Below are 22,495 nucleotides of genomic sequence, written 5' to 3'. Positions count from 1 at the left end.
AAAAAAAAAAAAAACAAAAAACCAAACAAACAAGGGGGCCTCATACCTCCAGAGACTTGATTTGACTGGATTTGACTCACCTTGACCCTTCTCCCCTCTCTCTGTGTCTTCTTCTCTTTCTTTCTTTGCTTTCTCATGTGTACTCTCTAACAACTTCATGACCAAAGCATCTTCTGATTAAAATAATGGCAAATACATTCTTACGAAATTTTCTGATTAAGTGATTAAGATTAACATAATCTCTCTATAATGTTCAATGTTTAAGAGGACTCTGCCCATTTCCTGTTCTGTATGATGCTTGGTGACAACAATTCATTAAGAACCAGATTACAAGTACATCACCAAATGCCATCTGCTGATTACTGTAAAGTTTCTGATTATGCTCATCTAATGAAGTATTAGGCAGACAATACAATAGCAAAAGGCTACTCAGAGTAGCTTAACCTGCTAATGTGCAGCCTAATTCCTTCAGTAGGGCTATGACATAGTTGATATGGATTCACATCATCCATACAGTTGCCAGGACTTTGCAAATACTTAAAAAAAAAAAAAAATGGAGGGAGGGGAAGACAGAGAATATAAATACATATAAGGAAAATCAAGAAAAAACTTTACAAGTAAACAGATTAAGGACATATCTTTCCCAAAAGTAAGGTATTAAGAGAGGAAAAAGTAGAGAGAAACTGGGAATTCAGACCACACTGTAGGAGAGAAATGGCACTTCCGACCAGATATCAATGAAGGCAGAACAAGAGTCTAAACACTTTTGAGTTTTATCTTCCCATAAAGTAGACCAACATACATAAATCCAGTGCTGAGTTGAGGAAGAAGCAGGGGCAACCAGTATGAAGATTCTCCTCCAACGAAAGGACCAAGACAATCAGAGCCTACCAGGTTAAGCAACCAAGTTTCTCCAACTAAGTATTCCCTAAATTCCCTCCCATAACAGGAAGGTCTGTGATCTGCTCAAGTTACCTGTGATTGCCAGATGGCAGCACACTGGGCATTAGGAGCTGTGCTGAGGGAGGTACTGAAAGGAGAGAAATCAAGCTGGGGAGGATGGAAGCTGGGAAAACCAAGATGGCTGTTTTGTCCCATGACGTAGCCCAGTGTCTAGAACACCACCTAGCACATAGTAGGCACTTAAAAAATACTCGTCAAACGACTGAATCTTTGTAAAAGATCTTAGACTTAAAAAAAACAAACCTTCCACTTTCTCCTTTGTTCTTCAAAAACCAAAGCACGGGAGTCTCAGGAGCAAAGTCTTCATTTCCTGCCACATTTAAATTTATTCATCCCCAGGCTGCTTCCCCACTAAACACAGTACTAAGAACCTCGGAAGGAAGATGGGGCAATCTACTTCTGTGGTCATACTGCCTGGGAAACCCAAGGAGGGGTCACTATGAGTCGGGTCCGACTTGACGGCACATAACAACAACAACAACAAGAACTGATCACAAAGTCCCTGGGTAGCATAAAAGTTTATGGCACATGTGACTAACCAGAAAGAGGCTTGAGTCCAGCCAGAGTTGCCCCAGAGACAAGCCCTGAAGGTCTACTTCAGGAAAATCAGCCACTGCAAACTGTAGGGGGCACAGTTACATTCTGACACACTTGGGGTCAACACGTGTAAGAATCAACTTGATGGCAACTAGCATTTGGTAATAAGTGATCATGAAAATAAGTCAGGGGCTTTTGATACAAATGTAGTCATTCTTCTAAAAGGAACCAGGTAAATCTCCTATTCATGTACTGCCAAAGTACATGAGAAGTCTAACTGAAAAAAAAGTATTTATGCCTTTACTAAGATTACATTTTTTTAAAAAAGGCCAAATTTCTAGTTCACTGGTGAAGATTCCTGCTTTGTTCTGAGGGACAACAACAAAAATAAGTACATCACAACATTAAAAGGGGTTAATATCCTTCTAATCCTTTATGTTTAAATCAGGAAGTAACATCCCAGATGTCGATTACAATAAAATGCATATAAGGTAAATTATTACCATCTTTTTTTATGAGACAAATGTGATTTATGAGTGGCTGTAATGGTGACTTAGAGAACATAACAGATGGAGAACAATTAACTTTAAAATGTGGTGTCCATCAGACTAACCTTTGTAATCATATCATGCTTCCTCAAGAATGTTGGTCTGTTTACTGAAATGGGACTTCGTAACTACAGTAGGTATTAGCATGAGAAAAAAGTTTAAAAACTTTTACCCAATTCACATAGGTTTACTTAGCAGACCAGAAAACTGAAGATTACATTTCATCACATTTATACATCTACTATAGGACTTTAATTTGGGAAGGATCATATTGTTGCTCTATAGTTAAGAACACTAGAAAAGAGAGTAACATTGTATTTTTCAGTTCTTTTTCACATATTACAACTTTATTAATCTAATTTAGGAGCTCTGGTGGCATAGTACCTAAGGCACTGGACTGCTAACCAGAAGGCTGGTGGTTCAAATTCACCAACCACTCCTCAGAAGGCAGACTGGGCAATCTACTTCCATAGAGACACTGCCTCAGAAACTCAAGGAGGGGTTGCTATGAGTCGAATCGACTCCAGTGAGTTTTTTTAAAGCTAACTTGGACTTGCAAAGCTAATTAAATTATTACCTTGGTCTATAGGCTTGAAAGCAATTACTTATACTCCAAATCTTCACATGAAAATTAAAAAGACAAAGTCTAATACTGCCTGAACACACTCTCTTGTGGGTGCTAGGGAATCAGTGAACTGGTATACCATTCCATTAAGTAGCATGATATTTCAATAAGGGAGGGGGGAAAAAAAAGCAGTGAAAGGAAAAACAAACAGTTATAAGCATATTTAATTATTGTATGAATTTTTTAAAAAAAGCAGAACAACAACATAAAAATAAAAGCTTATGTCTACTGCATATCTAGAAGTATTCATGATGATGGGGTAGTTAAGATACTATGGTGGGTTAGAGTATCAAGGTTGGTGACATGAGTCTGAATTTGTGTCTTGGCTCTGTTACATGGCAGTCCCAGCAAACTTCAAAACCTCTTAAAATCTCACTTTTCTCATCTATCAAATGAGGTGGTAATAGCAGTCACACCTCTGAAGGTTGTTATGAGAATTAAAGGAAATAAGGATGAAACACGGCTTGTGAGGTGGTCGGCACAGTGCCAGGCACATTGTAAGCACCTGGTCAATGACAGCGTGTGTGAACATCTGTGTTTGTCTGCTAACATTTCTCACTTCCCCTTCACTGCTGGGGAATTGACTCTCCCTACATCTACCCTTACACTTATAACCCCAAAATCAAACCCACTGCCATCAAGTTGATTCCCAGCCATAGCAACCCTATAGGACAGAGTAGAATTGCCCCAAGTCTATAAATCTTTATGGAAGCAAACTGTACCTCATCTTTATTGGATGGTGGGTTCAAACCACCAACCTTTTGGTTAGCAGCCCAATGCTTTAACCACAACACCACCAGAGCTCCCTTATATTTATAATGAGACTGCTAATTCCAACAGACTCTGACTGAACCCGTTACTCAAGCTGAGTCAATCAGAGTGCTCTCCTGGAATGTTCTGAACCTTAAGAAAGGGCTCTCCCACACTGGTATGAGATTGTAAAATATAAGGATACAGGAATGCTAAGAAAATGAAGTCAGTGGGTTAAGAGAGGCAGAAGGGAAGAAACGGAGAAAAAGCTCCTGGGTGGAATTGCAGTCCCCACCCCAGCTGTGTCCCTGACCTTACTGTCGCTTAGTTATGGAAGTCAATAAATTCCTCCTTGTGCCTATGCTTATGAAAGTTGGGTATCTGTAATTTACAACGCATGGGGGTGCAAATGAATAAAGCTGGTACTGGAAAAAAGAAAAATCCCTGATAAAAACATATATTAGTTTTACTAGCCTAATTACTTGTGTAGGTAACATGTAATTTGGCCTCATTTTATTAGAGCAAAGAAACAATATAACCTTAATTATACTGAAAAGCAATATGGAAGTATCTTCCACTAAACTACATTATAATTTCACATCTTTACTCAATAATCATTAAATTTTATTTGCCCAAATGTGCTAATACTGGTATAAAATGGACTGAAACAAAATATTTTGAAAGACTCAATCATTAAAACAGTGTATCTATCTTTGGGTTACAACATTAAACACACATTGCCACCTGTCAAAGGACCAATGAGGAAAAATATTAATCTAGAGATCCCTTTATCTGAAAAATAATTATCATTAACCAGTAATCACAAAAGTCCTGGTAGACCAATATTTAAGCACTCAGTTGCTAACCAAAATGTTGGCAGTTGAAACCCACTCAGGACCTCCACGGATGAAAAGACCTAGTGATCTGTTCCTATAAAGATTTCACGCTAGGATACCCTAGGGGAATTTTTACTCTGCCCACATGGGTCCCTGTGAGTCAGAATCAACCCAACAGCACCCGACAACAATCCCCGGTACATCAATACACCACTACCTAAGTGATAAATGCATGAGCACACTAAGTAAAGGCAATGGCTGGGTATTTTCCTATGACCACTCACGAAATATCATTTAAGTAAGTGAGGCAAAATCCATATCACTAGGCTAAAACAAGGAGTTCTGGTGGTACAGTGCTGAAGGGATCTGACTGCTAACCAGAAAGCTGGTGGTTCAAACCCACCAGCTGCTCCACAAATGGAAGATGGGACAATTCTCTTCCACAAAGATTTACCACTTCAGATACCAAATGGGGGTCGCTATGAGTTGGAATCAACTCCATGGTAGTCAGCTTGGGCTTTTTGGAGGGTGAAACAGAAATGATAGACAACCTGAATAAAATAAGAACTGCAATATCACAGTCATGCCTTGACTGGGATGATTTTAAAAGAAAATTCAAGGGGAAATTTATGAACAAAATGATGTGCTCTTTTTTATTTTAAAAATTCAAAAGCTAAAGCAGAGGATAAGAGCTTTTCTATACTCACAGATACAATGACTTGTATAATATTTTATGTACTTTTGGAGGTAAAATATCCTTATAATATTGTTAGCAGTTTGATTTAGTGATTGATACATAACCTCAAATCATGACACATGCATCTGTGTGTGTGGTGTGTGCACACACTTGCCTATATTTGTATGTGGTCTGGAGAAAGAGAGAGGTACAGAGATACAGTCTACAACTCCTCCATGCAAATTAGATTTTTAACTTGAACTTAAGGTACCAAACACAGGTGAGAGGGCCCATGCATTCCCTGATTACTTGCGGAGATAGATTTGAGTGTAGAAGTGGGTCAGGAGAATAACTGGCTTCAGCTAAGGCTGCCCATGGCTGTGAAGCCCCATACTCTCTTGTTTATCCACCTTCATTGTGCAGCAGTGTGGCTTTCACAGGGATTCAAATCTGAGGCTGAGAACAGCAAGAGGAAGCAGGGAGCCCAAGGGAGAAACCAGGAAATGTGATAAAATGCTCTAAAAACTGAGAGTGAAAAGGGAGCTGGGTGGTCAGTGGCCAGATGGCCTGTCAATGAGCAGAGAGAGACATTGAGAGAGAAAGTGACAGAGAAAGAGAGAGACGAAGTTGAAGGGATGAGTTAAAAGCCAAGCAAAGACCTGGAGTGAAGGAAAGTCAGTGACAAGAACCTTAACCTTAACACTCTGCTCCTGGATTTACCCTTCATTGTTGTCGTTGTTATGTGCCATCAAGTCAGACCCAACTCATAGCGACCGCTCCTTGGTTTTCTGAGGCGGTATCCTTCATTAGCTGGCTGTTTTTTGCTAGCATCACCATACCTCCCTACCTTAGTGTCTTTATTTGATAATAATAATAACAAATCAGATTGAGTTCTGTTCAATTCACAGTATAGCTAGTAAAATCAATATGAAAGTGGTTTGAAAAGCACAAAGACCAATAGAAATGACAATGCATGATCTACAGGAATACTGTTCTGCTAGTTAACAGATACAACCTGGGTGATTAAAAAAAAAATTTAAAAAAAATTAACTGCATTAAAAGGAAAAATTATATATTGAAATGACAAAAACAAAATGAAATGAAATACTCCCCTATTGCTCAAACAGGACAAAGTTGTGAACCTATACAAATTTCTGTAATTATCCAGGTCACTGCAATTCAGTGAAAAATTGTATTTACTTAATAATCATTGACAAGTAGAATGTGTCATTCTGGGTAGCTGAGTTTTCCAAAGACAGCTACATTTAGCTCTATTTTCCTATGGTTATCATTTTGGAAGGAAATTTACTAAAATGTAGTTTGCATTGTTCTGCCTTTGCTAAACCGATTTATACTGTCTTCAAGAAAAACAATAATTCCCAGTGTCAGCTTTTCTTTTATTGTGAAAAGGACCAAAGATGACCGCATTTTATTTTGTTTCTGAATTCTATCTCTTTGACAATTTTCTTGCTCCTCGTTGCTGTCAGCTTCCCAAAATCATTTCTTACAATCGTCTGCCTGTCATGTCACTTCTATTTTACTACTTACCCATAATTCACTACAAAACAAGTTAAATGAGTTACAGCAGTATCTAGAGTAAGAGCCAATACCTCTGAAGAGAGCACCTGAATGGCTTTCCTCACAGTTAAGAAAAGATCTTCACCACATTTTCTATATAGTATCTCCTTTGGCTACTCAGATCATTCTTTATTCTCTTGTAGATTCCTGTAGCATAGTAGCTAAGGCACTTGACTGCTAACCAGAAGGCTGGTGGTTCAAACCCACCAGCCACTCCTCGGAAGGAAAGTTGGGCACTCCTACTTCCATAGTGATACTGCCTCAGAAACCCAAGGAGGGGTCGCTATGAGTCAGGTCTGACTCGACGGCACATAATAACAACAACAGCATCAGATTCCCAATAAAAGAGAGAGGTCACTAAGGATGAGGGAAGGGCTGAGGTTGAGATGTAGGTAATGATACACGGTGAGAAGTGAACAGGGTGCCAGAGAACCATGAAGGAGGAGGACTTGGGACAGTCTCCACGAAGACGCAATGTCTGAGTGGAGTCTGATGAGATGAGCAGGAGGTGACAAGTGAATGAGACAAGAGGTGGAAGTCAAGTTAAGAAGGATCTACAGGCAGCAAAAGGATAGGTGTCATCGGTAGAACACCACGAGAAGTGTGATGTCAAAGGGCCATCAAGTTTGGAGCAGAGAGAGGCATGAGATGCTGCTAGACTAGGAACTTACAGCCAATTTATTGTGCATCTTCTATGCCAGGTGAGGAGCTTCAATTCCACTCCACAGTAATAATTCAAAAACAAAACAAAACAAAAACCCACTGCCATAGAGTTGATTCCAACTCACAGAGATCCCCGCTGGGTTTCCAAGGCAGTAAATCTTTATGGAAGGAGATTGCTCCATCTTCCTTCCACGGAGCAGCGGATGCTTTCAATTGCCAACTTTCTGGTTAGCAACCAAATGCCTTAGGCTTCAATCAGGGGAGCTAATACCAGGTTTGTGTTTTAGATACGTCATTCTCCTGCCTTTACTGATGCCTTGATAAAGCACATAACGCTGAACCATGATTACAGGAGAAAAAAGAAAAAAAAAAAAAAAGGAGCTGTGAGGAAAGAAAGGCATCAGAGAGAAAAATAGACATAATTTCTGGAATAGTTAACTTAAAAATAGAAAAATGGATCCATTTTTGTATGCTCCTGTGGCGTGGCACTGCTCAATAGATATTCGCTAAAGAGAACTGAATGAATCTACCCTGCTGTCTCCTGCTGTAGCCCTCAACTTTCAGTACTTTAAGTAGCATCACACAAGATAAATGATACAGGAAAGGAAAGAGTATGAAAATCATACACTATGAATATCACTCATAGTGAAAAAGAAAGAATGAACACCATAAAGTTAAACTGGCATTTCTTTTCTTTTGCCTTCCAAATTTAATGTTTGAAAATGAGGCTTAAAAACATCTTGAATACAACAGTAAAATAACAACTAGAGAAGCAATATTCCTCAAGTCCTGAACTCAGTGAGCACTGGGGAAAATTTACAACAAGGTGAAGTTTTAGTGACACATCAAACTTTCACTGCTATGAATGAACTTAACATTAAAAACATTCCCTCTATTCTCCAGGAAGTACTAAGGAAGCAAAGAGACAAGAAAAGCTACTTAAAGTAGACTTTAAATTGGGTAAGGGAAGACAAGCAATCAAACTTATTTTTCTCCCAAGCTTACAAAATAAAACAAAACTGTGATAGCATCTTGGTTCTTGCTGTATCAAGTTGAAATGCTGTCTGACTTTCCAGGTCCTCTGTCTGTAATCTGAACTTCACAGCACTGACAAGCTCATCATCCCCCAGCACCTGTCCAGGAACAAGCTTTTGACTCCCAAGCCAGGCTGTCAGCTGACTTCCTCCAACACTCAGCCACTCTCCCCAGTGCTCTGCTGCTGCTGCTGCTGGTCTGTCTGTCCTTCCACGTGATTTTCTGAACCAAAAATCTTTATGTGATTTTCACTCCCCACCCTACACTCTGACTCAAAATCTTTCTCCGTTGGAGTGCCAAAGCCACACAGCAGTTGTAGGACACAACTGAGACCTGGGTATATAAGATTTTATATTGTTTGCTTTCTCACACCCGTGTATCAGTTTCGATTCCCTGATTAAATGGAAACCTTCTAGGGACTATGTGTCTTACACATCTTTGTCCTGAATCGCTCAGTCCAGGCAGGCATCCATTCATTCAACAACTACCTAGCGAGCACCTGCTGTATGCCAGAGAGTATCCTAGATATTAGAAAACACAGCAGTGAGCAAAAAACAAAATCTCATCTTCGTGATACATACTGATGGGACACAGAAAATAGAATACATAGGCAAAACACATAGCATGGTGGATAATAAATGCTTGGAAAGGTAGACAAAGGAGACAGGGAGTGGGAAATGTTGGGGACAGGATGCTTGGGGAAGGCTTTGCTGAGTGATGACTGTGGCTAAAGACCTGTAGGAGGGGAAGAAAAGGGCCAGGTGGGCACCTGGAGGAAGAGCGTTGTAGGCAGAGGGAAGAGCAAGTACAAAGGCCTGTACATGAGAGCATGGCTGGCATGTGCAAGAAACAGCTAGAAGGCCAGTGTGGCAGGAGCACACTGAGAGTATGAGAGAGTCACAGGAGATGAGGTCAGAGAAATAACAAGACATAACATTATAAGGAATTTGACCTCTGAGTGAATAGAGGAGACCTGGAAGGTTTGGAACAGAGAAGTGACATGACATGACTGCCCTCCTAAAATACTCATTATGGCTGCTATGTTGGAAATACCTTGTAAGACTGGGCCAGTGCAGTGAGATTTGTTGAAGGCATCTGCAGCAATCCACAGGAGATGTGGTTGTGGATTAGACCAGGAGGTAGTGGTGGTGGAAGTGAGGATGAATGACCATATTCTGGATTTACTTTAAATGTAGTGATGACAGGATTTGCTGATGGAATGGATTAGGCAATAAAAGACGAAAAGAACCAACAGTGGCCCCAAGGATTTTGGCCTGAGCAACTAGAAGGACTGAGTTACAGAAAGCAAAGTGAAAAGATTTGCAGGAGGGACAGATTTGTGATGGTATAGGAGGGCAGGAGTTTGGTTACTGATATAGAAAAGGAACTCCATAAATGTTAATAACTTATTCCAGAAAGTGTTAGTTTCTTTTCATGTTATCCCAAAATCAACAATGCAATAGTCCATATCTATATTGGTTTCTGTCATCTACAGTAGTACTCTATGGACTCAAGATGGTGTGTGGTGGGGGAAGCAAATTCCAATGAGTTCAACTGTTCCAAAGGACACTCTATAATTTAGTTCATGTTCTTTGTTTTAAAATTTTTCCAGGAAGGTGGGTAGAGGGGCTTATTGCTAATCATTTGGATTACAAAAATCTATTTGTAATAGTTTGCATGTAAAGCCAGAATAGAGAATAATGTAATTTCTTCATACTATTCATTTATACAAAGAGCTCTGGTAGTGTAGTGCCTAAGGCAACTGACTGCTAACCAGAAGACTGGTGGTTCAAAACCACCAGCCACTCCTCGGAAGGAAGGTTGGGCGATTTACTTCAATAGTGATACTGCCTTGGAAACCCAAAAAGGGATTGCTATGAGTTGGGTCCGACTCAATGGTACATAACAACAAAAACATTCATTTATACCATCATTTATCCTTCATCAAACTAATATATACAGGAATGAGGCATTGTATGGGATACAAAATGACTAAAACTAGATTCCTCAATTCAGGGCAAATAAGAAAAATTGAACAAAAAATCCACATACATGAGGGAAGAATATGTTAGGTATCAAAGAGGAAGTGAGCAAGTTACTTTCCCTCTGTGGATCTCAGTTTCCTCATCTGTAAAATGGAAGCTTTGGACCAGTTATCTCTAAGGCTTTTAACCATTCTAATCTTCTATGTAAAGGACATAAACAGGCCTTAAACTATGATGAGCCTCCAAAATATTGAAGAAGACATGTAGCACTTCTATGGTAAGATGGTCCCAAGATCATACAACAAAATATGTAGTATGTTTTGGCTATAATACCAATTGCTGTCAAGCTGGTTCAGACTCATGGTAACGTCATGTGTGTCAAAGCAGAACTGTGCTCCACAGAGTTTTCAATGGCTAGATTTTGTGTGTGTGTGTATGATTTGGGTGAAAGTTTACAGAGCAAATTCATCTTCCTTACAGCAGTTCATATACACTTTGTCTCATGACATTGACTGCCATCTCCCACAACGCAACAGTTCTCTTCCTACCTCCTCCCCATAGCCACCTCTTCCCTGTATCCTTCCCTCCCATGCACTCCTGCCCACTGAACTGTCTCCCTGTGCATATCCAGCCCTTCTATCCTCCCATGATTGATGTTTCCAAGGAGAGTATCTACTTAATGTAAATGTTCAGCCACAGCTGTGGGTTCAATTTCAGGCCTGAAGGGTGGCTAGGGGCCAAGGTCTCAGGGGTTCTACCAGGCTATCAGACCAGCAAACCTGGTCCATTTTTTCTTCCCCTATGATTTTGAGTTTTGTTCCACATTGTTCTCCCACTCTATCCAGGATCTCCTACATAGATCTCCCTCTGAGTGGTTGACAATGGTAGCCAGGCACCATCTAGTTCTTCTGGTCTCATAGTCATCTAGGCTGAGGATTTTGTGGTGTACCAACCCCTTGGACTAACTGTTTCCATGTGTCTTTGGTTTTCTTCATTCCTCTTTGCTCTGGATGAGGAGAGACTCATCATTGCATCTGGATGGCTGTTTGCAAGCTTATAAGATCCCAGATGCTACTCATCAATGGCTAGATTTTTAAAAGTACATGGCCAGGCCGTTTTTCAGAGGCACATGTTTGGACTCAAAACTCCAGCATTTTGGATAGCAGGTAAGTGCATAACAGTTTGCACCACCAACAGATCCCTTGAAAACTGTAGTAGGAATGTAGGCTGAAAAATCAGGAGGGCTTGATTACAAAGATTTTAAAATATCATACTGTAGTCAAGAATTTTTATCCTATGCAACCTGCATACATGTCAACCAAATCAACAAATCTATTAATAAAATCTAATTTAGTTCTCTGACATCAAATAAACTGAAGGAATTCACTTCCAATTCAAATTTATCGAATTTTGTTCCTTATTGCACGTGCAGTATTTCCTCCTCTGACCCTAACCACCCAGAGCTAGATCAGATCTGACAAGTTAAAGGACAGTCCTACAGACTGCTAAGTCTGCCCAAGACCTCAGATGCCAGCTGCAAGTTGGGACTCTCCAGGTATCCTCATTTCTAATCTGCTGGCTACAAGTTTGGGGGTTCCCTCTATACCTTCAGGATGCCAGCTGTAAGCTTGGGAGTCCCCAAGTCTCCAAACTTCTGAATTACTGGCTTCTACTACTCCTTGGGTTCAAAGACTCACCAGAAAAACTCACAGAACTCATGGAAAGCTCTATATCTATGTTCACAGTTTTATTATTACAAAAGTGATACAAATGAAAAGATGCATAGAATGAAGTCTGGGAGGGTTCGCAATACAAAGCTTCCATGTTCAAATATGGGACACACTACTGTTCTCTGGGCATCAGTGTCTTTTGCCAATCAGGAAGTCTATAAAGCTTCCCTGCCCAGAGCCTTTACTGGGATCTCCTTAAAAAAACAAAAAACCAAACTCACTGCCATCAGGTAGAGTCAACTCATAGCAACACCCCCCTTGGGTTTCCAAGACAGTATCTCTACGGAAGCAGATTGGCCAGTCTTCCTTTCCAGGAGTGGCTGGTGGGTTTGAGCCGCCAGCCTTCTCGTTAGCAGTCAAAAGCCTTAGGTCCTATGCCACCAGAGCTCCTTACTTAGACATAATTGATTGAATCAGGTCAGCTGATATCACAGGTGTGCCAGCCATCTCCCAGAGGCACTTCATTAGCCTAACCTGTTAGGTTACGTGTAGTCTGGAGCCCTCCTCAAAGACATTTTAATCACTGGGGAAATTTCAAGGTTTGAGAGATTATCTCTTAGGAACCAAAGACAAAAAACAAATTCTTTAGGTAAAATTAGCCCCACAGCAAAGGAGTCACTGAAGGTGTTTGATCATGGGAGGAACATGTATATGATTCTATGATGAGATTAGTTCATTAGGAATAGACAAAAATGGAGAAGCATATACTAAGTGTTTCCCAAAGGGGACAGATCAATGAAATGAGATAAGCACTAAAGTTATTTGATAAATCTACACCAAATACCCTAAGAATCTGGAATTTGGCGGTGGTGGTGGTGTATGTGTGTGTGTGTGTGTGTGTGTGCACCTGTGAGAAAGAAAGAGCAAAAGAGAGAATTCAGAAGAAATAATACTTCAAAGATAGAATAATAACAATTATGAGTAATTTCTAGAATGTGGGGTGATGAAAGGTGGAACACTCAACAAGACTTAGTTTCTTTGAAAAAAAATAATCTGTTGTTATTGAGTTGATTATAACTCATAAGGACTCTAGAGGATAAGAGCAGAACTGCCTCATAGGGTTTCTAAGACGAAATCTTTATGGAAGCAGACTGCCACATCTTTGTCCTGCAGAGTGGCTGGGGGGTTCAAACTGCCACCCATCTGGTTAGCAGCCAAGCACTTTGACCAATGCACCATCAGGGCTCCTCAGTTTCTCAGTAGAGTAATGGAAAAGGCATATAAATATAAGAAAGGAATACAGTATTGATTTTAGGATGATATAGAAATAAACCCAAAATTTCTAAAATGAATCATCAACATTTGTGGAGTTCCTCTATGTCCTTAAAGATTTACAGCCTCAAAAACCCAATGGGGTCACTAAAAGTTGGAATTGACTCGATGACAGTGAGTTTGGTTTTTATGACCTCCTATACCAGGTACTCTAGTGGCAGAGAGGTTAAAGCATTCAGCTGCTAACCAAAGGTCAGCAGTGGTTCGAGCCCAACAGTTATTCCACAGGAGAAAAATGAGGCAGTCTGTTTCCGCAAAGATTTACAGCATTGGAAACCTTGTGGGGCAGTTCTACTCTGTCTTATAGGGTTGATATGAGTTGGAATAGACTCCAAGGCAGTGGGTTGGTGGGTTTGTTTTTGGTCTTCTATATGTGTATCTAAGTGGGGTAACTGCCACCTGAAGCAGCAAAGAGGAATGAACGGTAAGATGTTGTAAAAGATTGTAAATGTGCTTAATGTTGTGTGTGTGTGTTATACACACACAGAAAACTATGTTCAAAACCTTCAAGAAAATCATGGCCTTGAGAGAAATATATTCAGAAGAGAGAAGCAGTCACCTGAAAACGGCTCAGAGGGCAAATGGTTACCTGTCCAAATGTCTGAATCAGTTTTAACTCTAGGCAAAGAAAGCATTTTCCAACTACAGTTTCCTTACAACTAATCAATGTTCATGAATTACACTCCTGGACACAGCATGGGGCAGTCTTTCAGTTCTGCTCAACAATGGGAAGTGAATGATGAAAAAAACTCTAAGTGGCATGTTTATTTTTTAAAATGCATCCGAGTGATTTCATTGTCAAGAGAAAGCAATCACAATAAAGATTCAAGATGTCCCCACATTTATTACAAATTTTTTTCTTAAATTTACTATGAGATATATGGCTATTTGCTAGTGAGATAGCTTAAAGTTTGCATTTTAAACCAAAGTATGTAAGTGCTATTAGTTGTTATGATTAATGAAATAAATGCTGCTTGGTTGTAAACAAAAGGCATTTTGATCTTGACTCAAATTCTGATGTAAAAAAATAAAGAAGCCAGACAAATTGGAAAAGTAGAGAAGAGAGGACCCTGTGAGACTATCGCCTTGAGCCACTCTTTAAACCCTGACAGCACCTTCTAAACCCTGACACCACCTTCTAGTAAAATAGCAGAATGACACACAAAATAAAGGATTTTACCCATAACACTGGTGCTCTGCTTAAAAACCGTTAGTGAGAGACATAAAGACCAACAATTTCTCAAAAGCAAAGATGGGATGATAATGGGGCAGGGAACCCAGAGCTAGAAAAGGAGCAAACGGAACCCAACCAAAGAGAACGGGGACAAACTGTGATAAATATGACTAATGGCCCAGAACAATTTGTGTGGAAATGTCAAGTGGGAACCTAACTCGCTGTGCAAACTACCACCAAAAACTCAAATATTATTAAAAACAAAGATCTTGAAAAAGCAGAAGTTTAAATAAATCTTACTATACAGATATTTGAATATTTAACATTTTATTCTCATATTTTAGCACCACTCTTCTACTTGTAATTTCCTATTAGGTAATTTGTGTAAAAGAAAGGTAAATTTCTACTTATTTAAGAAATCATTTTTATAGCTACAGTATGCTTTCCATATAAATCATTGTTTTTTTTTTCCTACAGTTAACTTCTTTTAAAAATAACATCATTGAAGCATATAAAAATTTCATTGTTTTGATCCCAGAACTAGATATTAGTTAAATAATGGCATGTATGATAAAGTCATACTTAAGAAGTAATTTCAAATCTCTGATCCTGAAATGCTGTAAGGAAATTTGTCTTTTTTTTCTCTCTAATGTGTTTTTTTCTGATGTATTAAAGAAACCTCACCTGTTTTTGATTGTAGATTTCGTCTTGGTTCTTCAGGGGCCTCAATTGGCTGATCAGCAAGGAACACTCGAGCTTGGTCTACAGCGTTCAGGACAGAATACTCTTTCTCCTTTAATTCACGCCTCAGTGCCTTTGCAGAGAAAAGCAAAAGTTGAGTTTGTAACCTAATGTATTCACTGAATAATGGAGCATCTTCAATTATACCACCTCAGACCACACTGGTCAAAGGAATGACTAATAACCAGCACATAAGGTAGACTATAAGTAAAAATGTGAATCTTACAGATAAGAATGATGAAAAATGTAAGCAAAAAAGGATCACTCGTGTAGAACTTAGATATGAACAAAGGAAGGTATCTCTGAAATATTCACTTAAGGGAAATCATTAAAGTGTATTTGAACTTACACAAAATGTACTTTAGGGTTTTCACTACTGTGAGATTGTTAAATGTAACAGTCTGCTCTTAGATACTTTTTCTTATAAGACTGACAGACAAAAAATTTATATTCAGTGGTACAGAAGAATGGAATGTCATGAGTGATAATGAGATCCTCCAAAGTGTTTCACATTCTTGAGAGTACATTAAGAAAAAAACTTAAGAGACAGAAACAAATTAAAGTGCATGAAATCAAAACTAAACCAAAGAGAACACATAAAAGACAGTCTCCAATTATTTTAAAATATGTTCTCTCTCTCATGCGGAGGCAATTACTATTGGTCCCCTGTGAGGTTTTTCATGCAAATCCATGAATCTCAAAACAGTGTCTTTACCACTTTTGTTCTTTTAAGTAGGGTTAAACTTTCACTACTACAAAACGTTTAGTGACTAAGACTCTAATTGGCCACAGTTAAAAAATAACAAAGCTCATTTAGTGACTACTGCAAGGTAAGAGTAAATGATTTTTCTCATATGCTATCTTAATGCTTTAGCTAAATCAAAATGGTTACCTTGGTTAGTCTACTAAAATTATACAAATATAAATACCTACTGGCTCTAATATTTTGCTTTTAGTGCAATTCCCCAGCAATGCAGTTTTTATTTTCTAAAATATTTCACTCTAATAGCATTTTATAGTCAAAAAAATCTTCTAAACATAACTTTTTTTTTTAATAGCATCTATCATAATTACGTTGGGGTGACAGAGTATTGCAGGCTAAATTCTCACTCCCGACAGGAGATTATAAATAAAAACTTAAAAATCGAGAAATACAGGATCTATCGTGTCGAAACATAGATCTAAACAGCAAACACACTCAGCTGCTAACTCAAAAGATTGGAGGTTTGAATCCACCCAGTGAAGTCTCAAAACAGAAACCCAGGAATCTACTTGTGAAAAATCAGCCACTGAGCGCTCCACGGAACACAGTTCCACCCTGACACACACAGAGTGGCCATGAACTAGGATCCATTCGATGGCAAATAGCTTTTTGGTTTCATGAGCATTACTCACAATGAAACAATGGAAATGAAGTTGAAAGAGAGTCAAGGATGAGAAAAGTGGAGAAGGGCTACAATGAGCAGTGAGAGAGGAATATGATGTTGTTTGTTTTCATAATAAACATTGTAAAAAGATTTGACTTATAAACTGTTGTTGTTGTTGTTGTTGTTATATACCATTGAGTCGGCCCTGACTCATAGCCACCCCTCCTTGGGCTTCTGAGGCAGTATCACTATGGAAGTAGATTGCCCAACCTTCCTTCCGAGGAGTGGCTGGTGCGTTTGAACCACCAGCCTTCTGGTTAGCAGTCAAGTGCCTTAGGCACTATGCTACTGGAGCTCCCTTTCAGAAAAATTTAGAATAGAGGAATAAAAGTGAACAAAACACCACCAATTCATAAATGAAACACAGTGATAAAGTATAGGGTAGGGAATGAAATAAAACTCTAAAATCCAGATACACTTACGTGTCTTTGCAAAAGAATCTATATAACCGAAGACAATGAAGCAAGCATATGTCAGCAAAATTTCCAGGTCAATTATCAACTGTGACCATTAAGTGACTAGGCTGAGGGGGAAATCAACAACATCCCACCATATCTACATAGCTTTTGGGAAGCAGAGAGTGTAAGTTAATAGGAGCAAGACAATTAGAACAGAAATAAGAAGAATGTTGACCCTATATGAAGAACATAATCAATGTTACTGATCATTATGTCTAGAAACTGTGGAATGGAAGCAAGTTTTGCTTTGCATATTTTTACCAAAAAGAAAAGAAATACAGCTTTTGAGGAAATTCCAGGATACTATATTCTGGGAAAACAAACTTATTTTCTGACATTTAAAGCTTCTGATATATGTAAATAGTAGACATACAAGAAAAATGGAGAAATACATTTCTAATCTAGAAATACATATATACCCTTTACAAGTCCTGAGACAATTCTTTTAACTTAGATACTGCTGTCAGAGCAAGAAACTCCCAAAGAATCAAAATATCCCTACTGTTTACTTTGAAAGCTATCTGGAAATGTCAAAGAACGATATGAGAAATCAGGTGGCTTAAAACACAGCAATGCAAAAGACTAGGTAAGGTAATAAACTTATTTTTAAAAATTTTGTGGTAAGATATGTCAATAAAGCCCAACTCTAACCAGTAAATATGGAGGGAGAAAAGATTTTTACAATGATGTACAAGAGGTATGCTATATTTCTTATTTTTGACAGAAAACTATCAGGGTATAATATAGCTATTAAATGCAAGCTTCTGGACAAAATACGAGGAGGTAATTTGTTTTCCCAATCTCATTAATTAAAAACTTATCTGCCAACCCTATACATGGTCATGAGCACACTTGCCCTTGCCTGTTGCTGCTGTTGTTGTTAGGTGCTGTTGGGTCGTCTCCGACTCACAGCGACCATGAGCACAGCAGAAGGAAACACCACCCAGTCCTGTGCCAGCTCCATGATCCCTGCTGCTGCCACCGTGTCAATCCATCTCATTGAGGACCTTCCCCTCTTTCGTCGACCCTCCACCTTACCAAGCACGACATCCTTCTCCAGAGAATGGTCCCTTCTTGACAACATGACCAAAATATGTGAGATGAAGTCTGGCCATTCTCACCTCCAAGGAGCATTCCGGCTGCACTTCCTCCAGGACAGACCTGTTACTTCTTTTCGCAGTTCATGGTACTTTCAGTATTCTTCACCAACACCACAACTCAAAGCATCAATTCTTCTTTGGTCTTCCTTATTCACTGTCCAGCTCTCACATGCATATGAAGCAACTGAAAATACCACGCTTGTGTCAAGTGCACCTTAGTCCTCAAGGAGATGTCTTTGCTCTTCAGCACTTGAAAGAGGTCCTTTGCAGCCAAGTTGCCCAGTGCTATATGTCCTCTGATGTCCTGACTGCTGCTTCCATTGGTGTCAACTGTAGAACCAACCAATGTGAAGCCTTTGACAATTTCAATCTTTCCTCCATTTACCACCTGCTTACAGGTCTAGTTGTGAAGATTTTTGTTTTCTTTATATTGAGATGTAATCCATACTGCAGACTGTATTCTTGAATCTTCATCAGTAAGTGCTTCAAGCCATCCTCACTTTCAGCAAGCAAAGTTGTCTCGTCATTGTATCACAGATTGTTAATGATTCTTCCTCCAAACCTGATGCCACGTTCTTCTTCATATAGTCCACCTTCTTGGACTATTTGCTCAGCATACAGATTGAATAAGTGTGGGGAAAGAATACAACCCTGATGCACTCCCTTCTTGATTTTAAACCATGCAGTGTCCCCTTGTTCTGTTTGAATGACAGCCTCCTGGTCTATGTACAGGTTCCTCATGAGCACAATCAAGTGTTCCGGAATTCCCATTCTTCTCAGTGCTTTCCACAGTTTGTTATGATCCACACAATCAAATGTTTTGGAATAGTCAATAAAACACCAGTAAACATCTTTCTGGTATTTTCTGCTTTAAGCTAAGATCTACCTGACATCAGCAATGATATCCCTCATTCCACGTCCTCTTCTGAATCCAGCTTGCGTTGCTGGAAGTTCTCTGTCAGTGTACTGCTGCAACTGTTTCTTAATTATCTTCAGTAAGATTTTACTTGCATGTGATATTAATGATATTTTTTGATAATTTCCACATTTTGTGGGATCACCTTTCTTTGGGATGGATATAAATATGGATCTCTTCCAGTCAGATGGCCAGGTAACTGTCTTCCAAATCTCTTGGCATAACTGAGTGAGTGCCTCCAGTGGGGCATCGGTTTGCTGAAACATCTCAATGGGTATTCCATCATTTCCTGGAAACTTGCTCTTCACCAATTCTTTCAGTGCAGCTTCAACTTCTTCCATCAATACCGTTGGTACTTGAACATATGCCACCTCCTGAAATGGATGAAGATTGGCCAGTTCTTTTGGTACAGTGACTCTTGTATTCTTTCCATCTTCTTTTGACGCTTCCTGTATCATTCAATATTTTGCCCACAGAATATTGCAACTCAAGGCTTAATTTTTTTCTTCAGTTCTTTCAGCTTGAGAAATGCCGAGCATGTTCTTCCCTTTTGGTTTTCTAACTCCAGGTCTTTGCACATTTCATTATAGTAATTGGCTTTGTCTGCTCAAGCTGCTCTTTGAAATCTTCTGTTCAACTCTTTGATCTTGTCATTTCTTCCACTTGCTTTAGCTACTCTCTGCTCAAGGGCAAGTTTCAGAGTCTCTTCTGGCATCCATTTTGGTCTTTTCTTTCTTTCTCATATTTTTAATGACCTCTTGCTTTCTTCATGGATGATGCTCTTGATGTCATCCCACAATTCTTCTGGTTTTTGATCACTGGTATTCAATGCATCAAATCTATTCTTTAGATGGCCTCTAAATTCAGGAGGATATATTCAAGGTCATATTTTGGCTCTCGTGGACTTGTTTTAATTGTCTTCAACTTCAAGTTGAACTTGCATATGAGCAGTTGATGGTCTGTTCCACAATCAGCTCCCGGCCTGGTATTGGCTGAAGATATTGACCTTTTCCATCACCTCTTGCCACAGATGTAGTCAATCTGATTCCTGTGTACTCCATCTGGTGAAGTACATGTGTATAGCTGCCGTTTGTGTTGTTAAAAAAAGGTATTTGCAATGAATAAGTCGTTGGTCTTTCAAAATTTGACCATGCAATTTCCAGCATTATTTCTGTCACCAAGGCTAAATTTTCCAACAGCCAGTGATTCTTTTTTGTTTCCAACTTTTGCATTCAAATCACCAGTGATAATCAACACATCTTGATCACACGTTCAGTCAATTTCAGACTGCAGCATCTTTGGCTTTGGTAGTTGGTACACACCAATCACCCCTTGCCTAGACATACCTAATAGATTCAGTGTGTCTACCCATCTATCCACTAGTAGATCAATATTTGCCATCACTGACAATGCAGTCCTATATATGCAAAAGGGCTCATCTTTGTTGTCTGTACCTTCCATATACCTCTGTCTTCCTATTACTCAATACTGCCATGTTGATGACTCACATTTGGTACACCACCGTTCCCTCCACCCAAATCAATACCTGTCTCTATCTATCTAGCAATGTTCCCTTCCCCTTCCCTCCCAACCTGGTAACCAACAAAGAAAGTTTCCTTCCATATATAAACCTTTCCTTGACTTTTTACAATAGTGAACTAATACAACATGTGTCCTTTTGTGGTTGACTTATTTCACTCAGCATAATATCCTTCAAGTTCATCCATGCTATGCAGTATTTTGCAGATTCTACACTATTCTTCAGTGTTGCATAGTATTCTATTGTGTGTATGTACCATAGTTTTGTTATCTATTCTTCTAGTGATGGGCACTTAGGCTGTTTCTATCTCTTTGCTATTGTGAACAGTGCTGCAATGAACATGCAATGAACACACAATGAACACAAACATCTGTTCATGTCCTGGCTCTCACTTCTTCAGGATATACCTAGTAATGGGATTGCTGGATCAAAAGGTATTTCTAATTCCTACTCTTTAAGGAATAAGCATACTGATCTCCATAGTGATTGTGTCATTTAAACCTAAATCAATTTAATAAGTAAGATTTACTAGGATTATGAATTCAGAGGCAATATTTAGAGTCTTCATACACAAAAGAAACCAGGAAACACCAACAGGTGAGGATGTCAAGGAGATGAACAACTGAGACAAGAAGGTAGAACATAAATGAATATGACTCAGAGAATGAAGAGAAGCAGCAGCACTAGTTGTCTGGAAATATACCAAGAGGATGGGGCATATATTTCAGAGAGAGTGAATTCAGTGTAGGAAGAGGATAATATGATTCATGCAACTAGGTATTGCCCTGGTAATACTTTTAGAATTTCAAAATCCAAATTTACATTTGTCTACAGAAAGGATACATAGGGGGAAAATAACCTATCAATTTCCTTGATGGCTGAAATGTTATTGATTTTGCATGGAAATAATATATATTACATATATCTATATCTTGGAAGACATAAAGCCAGGATGCTCCTTGGAAGTGAGAATGGTCAGACTCCATCTCTCAGAGTTTCGTCAAGTTATCAGGAGGGACCAATCCTTGGAGAAGGATATCGTGCTTGGTAAAGTAGAGGGTCAGCGAAAATGGGGAAGACCCTCACTGACATGGATTGACACAGTGGCTGCCACAATGGGTTCAAGCATAGCAACAAATGTACCAATGGTACAGGACTAGGCACTGTTTCGTTCTGTTGCACACAGGGTCTCTGTGAGTTGAAACCAACCCTATGGCACCTAAGAACAACAGCTAAGTATGTGTACCAGGGTAAGCAGAACCTGTGCACGTGGACGTGTTCTAGGGAGAGAGAGAGCATATCCTGCAAACGTGAACTTGAGAGGGCAGGGAAGGAGGAAGAGAAAGAAAGGAGGAGGGCAAAGAGAAGAGGAAAGTAAAACACAGGGAAGAGGGTACAATGGAGGGAACATGATGAATATAATAAAAAGGTGTCATCAACGAGACTGAAGAGAACTTCTGTATTAGTGACTTTGAAGACGACACTATTACTGTCTCTGGGAGAAATCCATGTTGATAGATCCATGTTGGAGAAGTAGTGAAGTAAACAGACTCAATATGGTTCAAAGTAGAGTGTACTGTCTTTACTGAGTACATTTTTAGAAAGTAGCAGGAAGACTGTCAAGTTCTTCTGACCCACTAACTGCTGTCTGATTCCTGTTAAAATAAACTAGTATTTTGGTGGCAATGAAATAGTCTAGGCATGGCTGTTATCTATAATCTTCTTCTAAAATTGAATCTATAATCTATATATAATTGAATCTATAACTCAACTCTGGAAAAAGTGATGACAATATGGAGTGAGGACAATCAAAAGGTTTTAGGAAATGGAGCCATGACCTATGATATTAAATAACAGGATATTTGACTATAGATTGTATCTCAGAAAGTTGGGGCCAATGCTTAAGGAAAGCTAACTTAATTATAAGGGATTCAATCAAAA

The 22,495-nt window shown here is 39.1% G+C and overlaps 1 protein-coding gene across 1 annotated transcript in view; it reads right to left on the bottom strand.

Moving 5' to 3' along the window:
• UTRN (utrophin) overlaps nt 1-22,495 on the bottom strand; it is a 731,009-nt gene that overhangs the window by 136,380 nt on the left and 572,134 nt on the right. Inside the window, 1 exon segment of the mRNA XM_042782042.1 lies at nt 15,057-15,186. Within this exon segment, the coding sequence (XP_042637976.1) occupies nt 15,057-15,186 (130 nt within the window).

Source organism: Orycteropus afer, unplaced genomic scaffold (genome assembly GCF_000298275.1).
Source record: "Orycteropus afer afer isolate SDZICR_OR568_19922 unplaced genomic scaffold, OryAfe1.0 scaffold00226, whole genome shotgun sequence".
NCBI lineage: Eukaryota > Metazoa > Chordata > Mammalia > Tubulidentata > Orycteropodidae > Orycteropus > Orycteropus afer.
The sequence above is the reverse complement of the archived record's forward strand: the minus strand, read 5'-3'. Positions and strand labels throughout refer to the sequence as shown.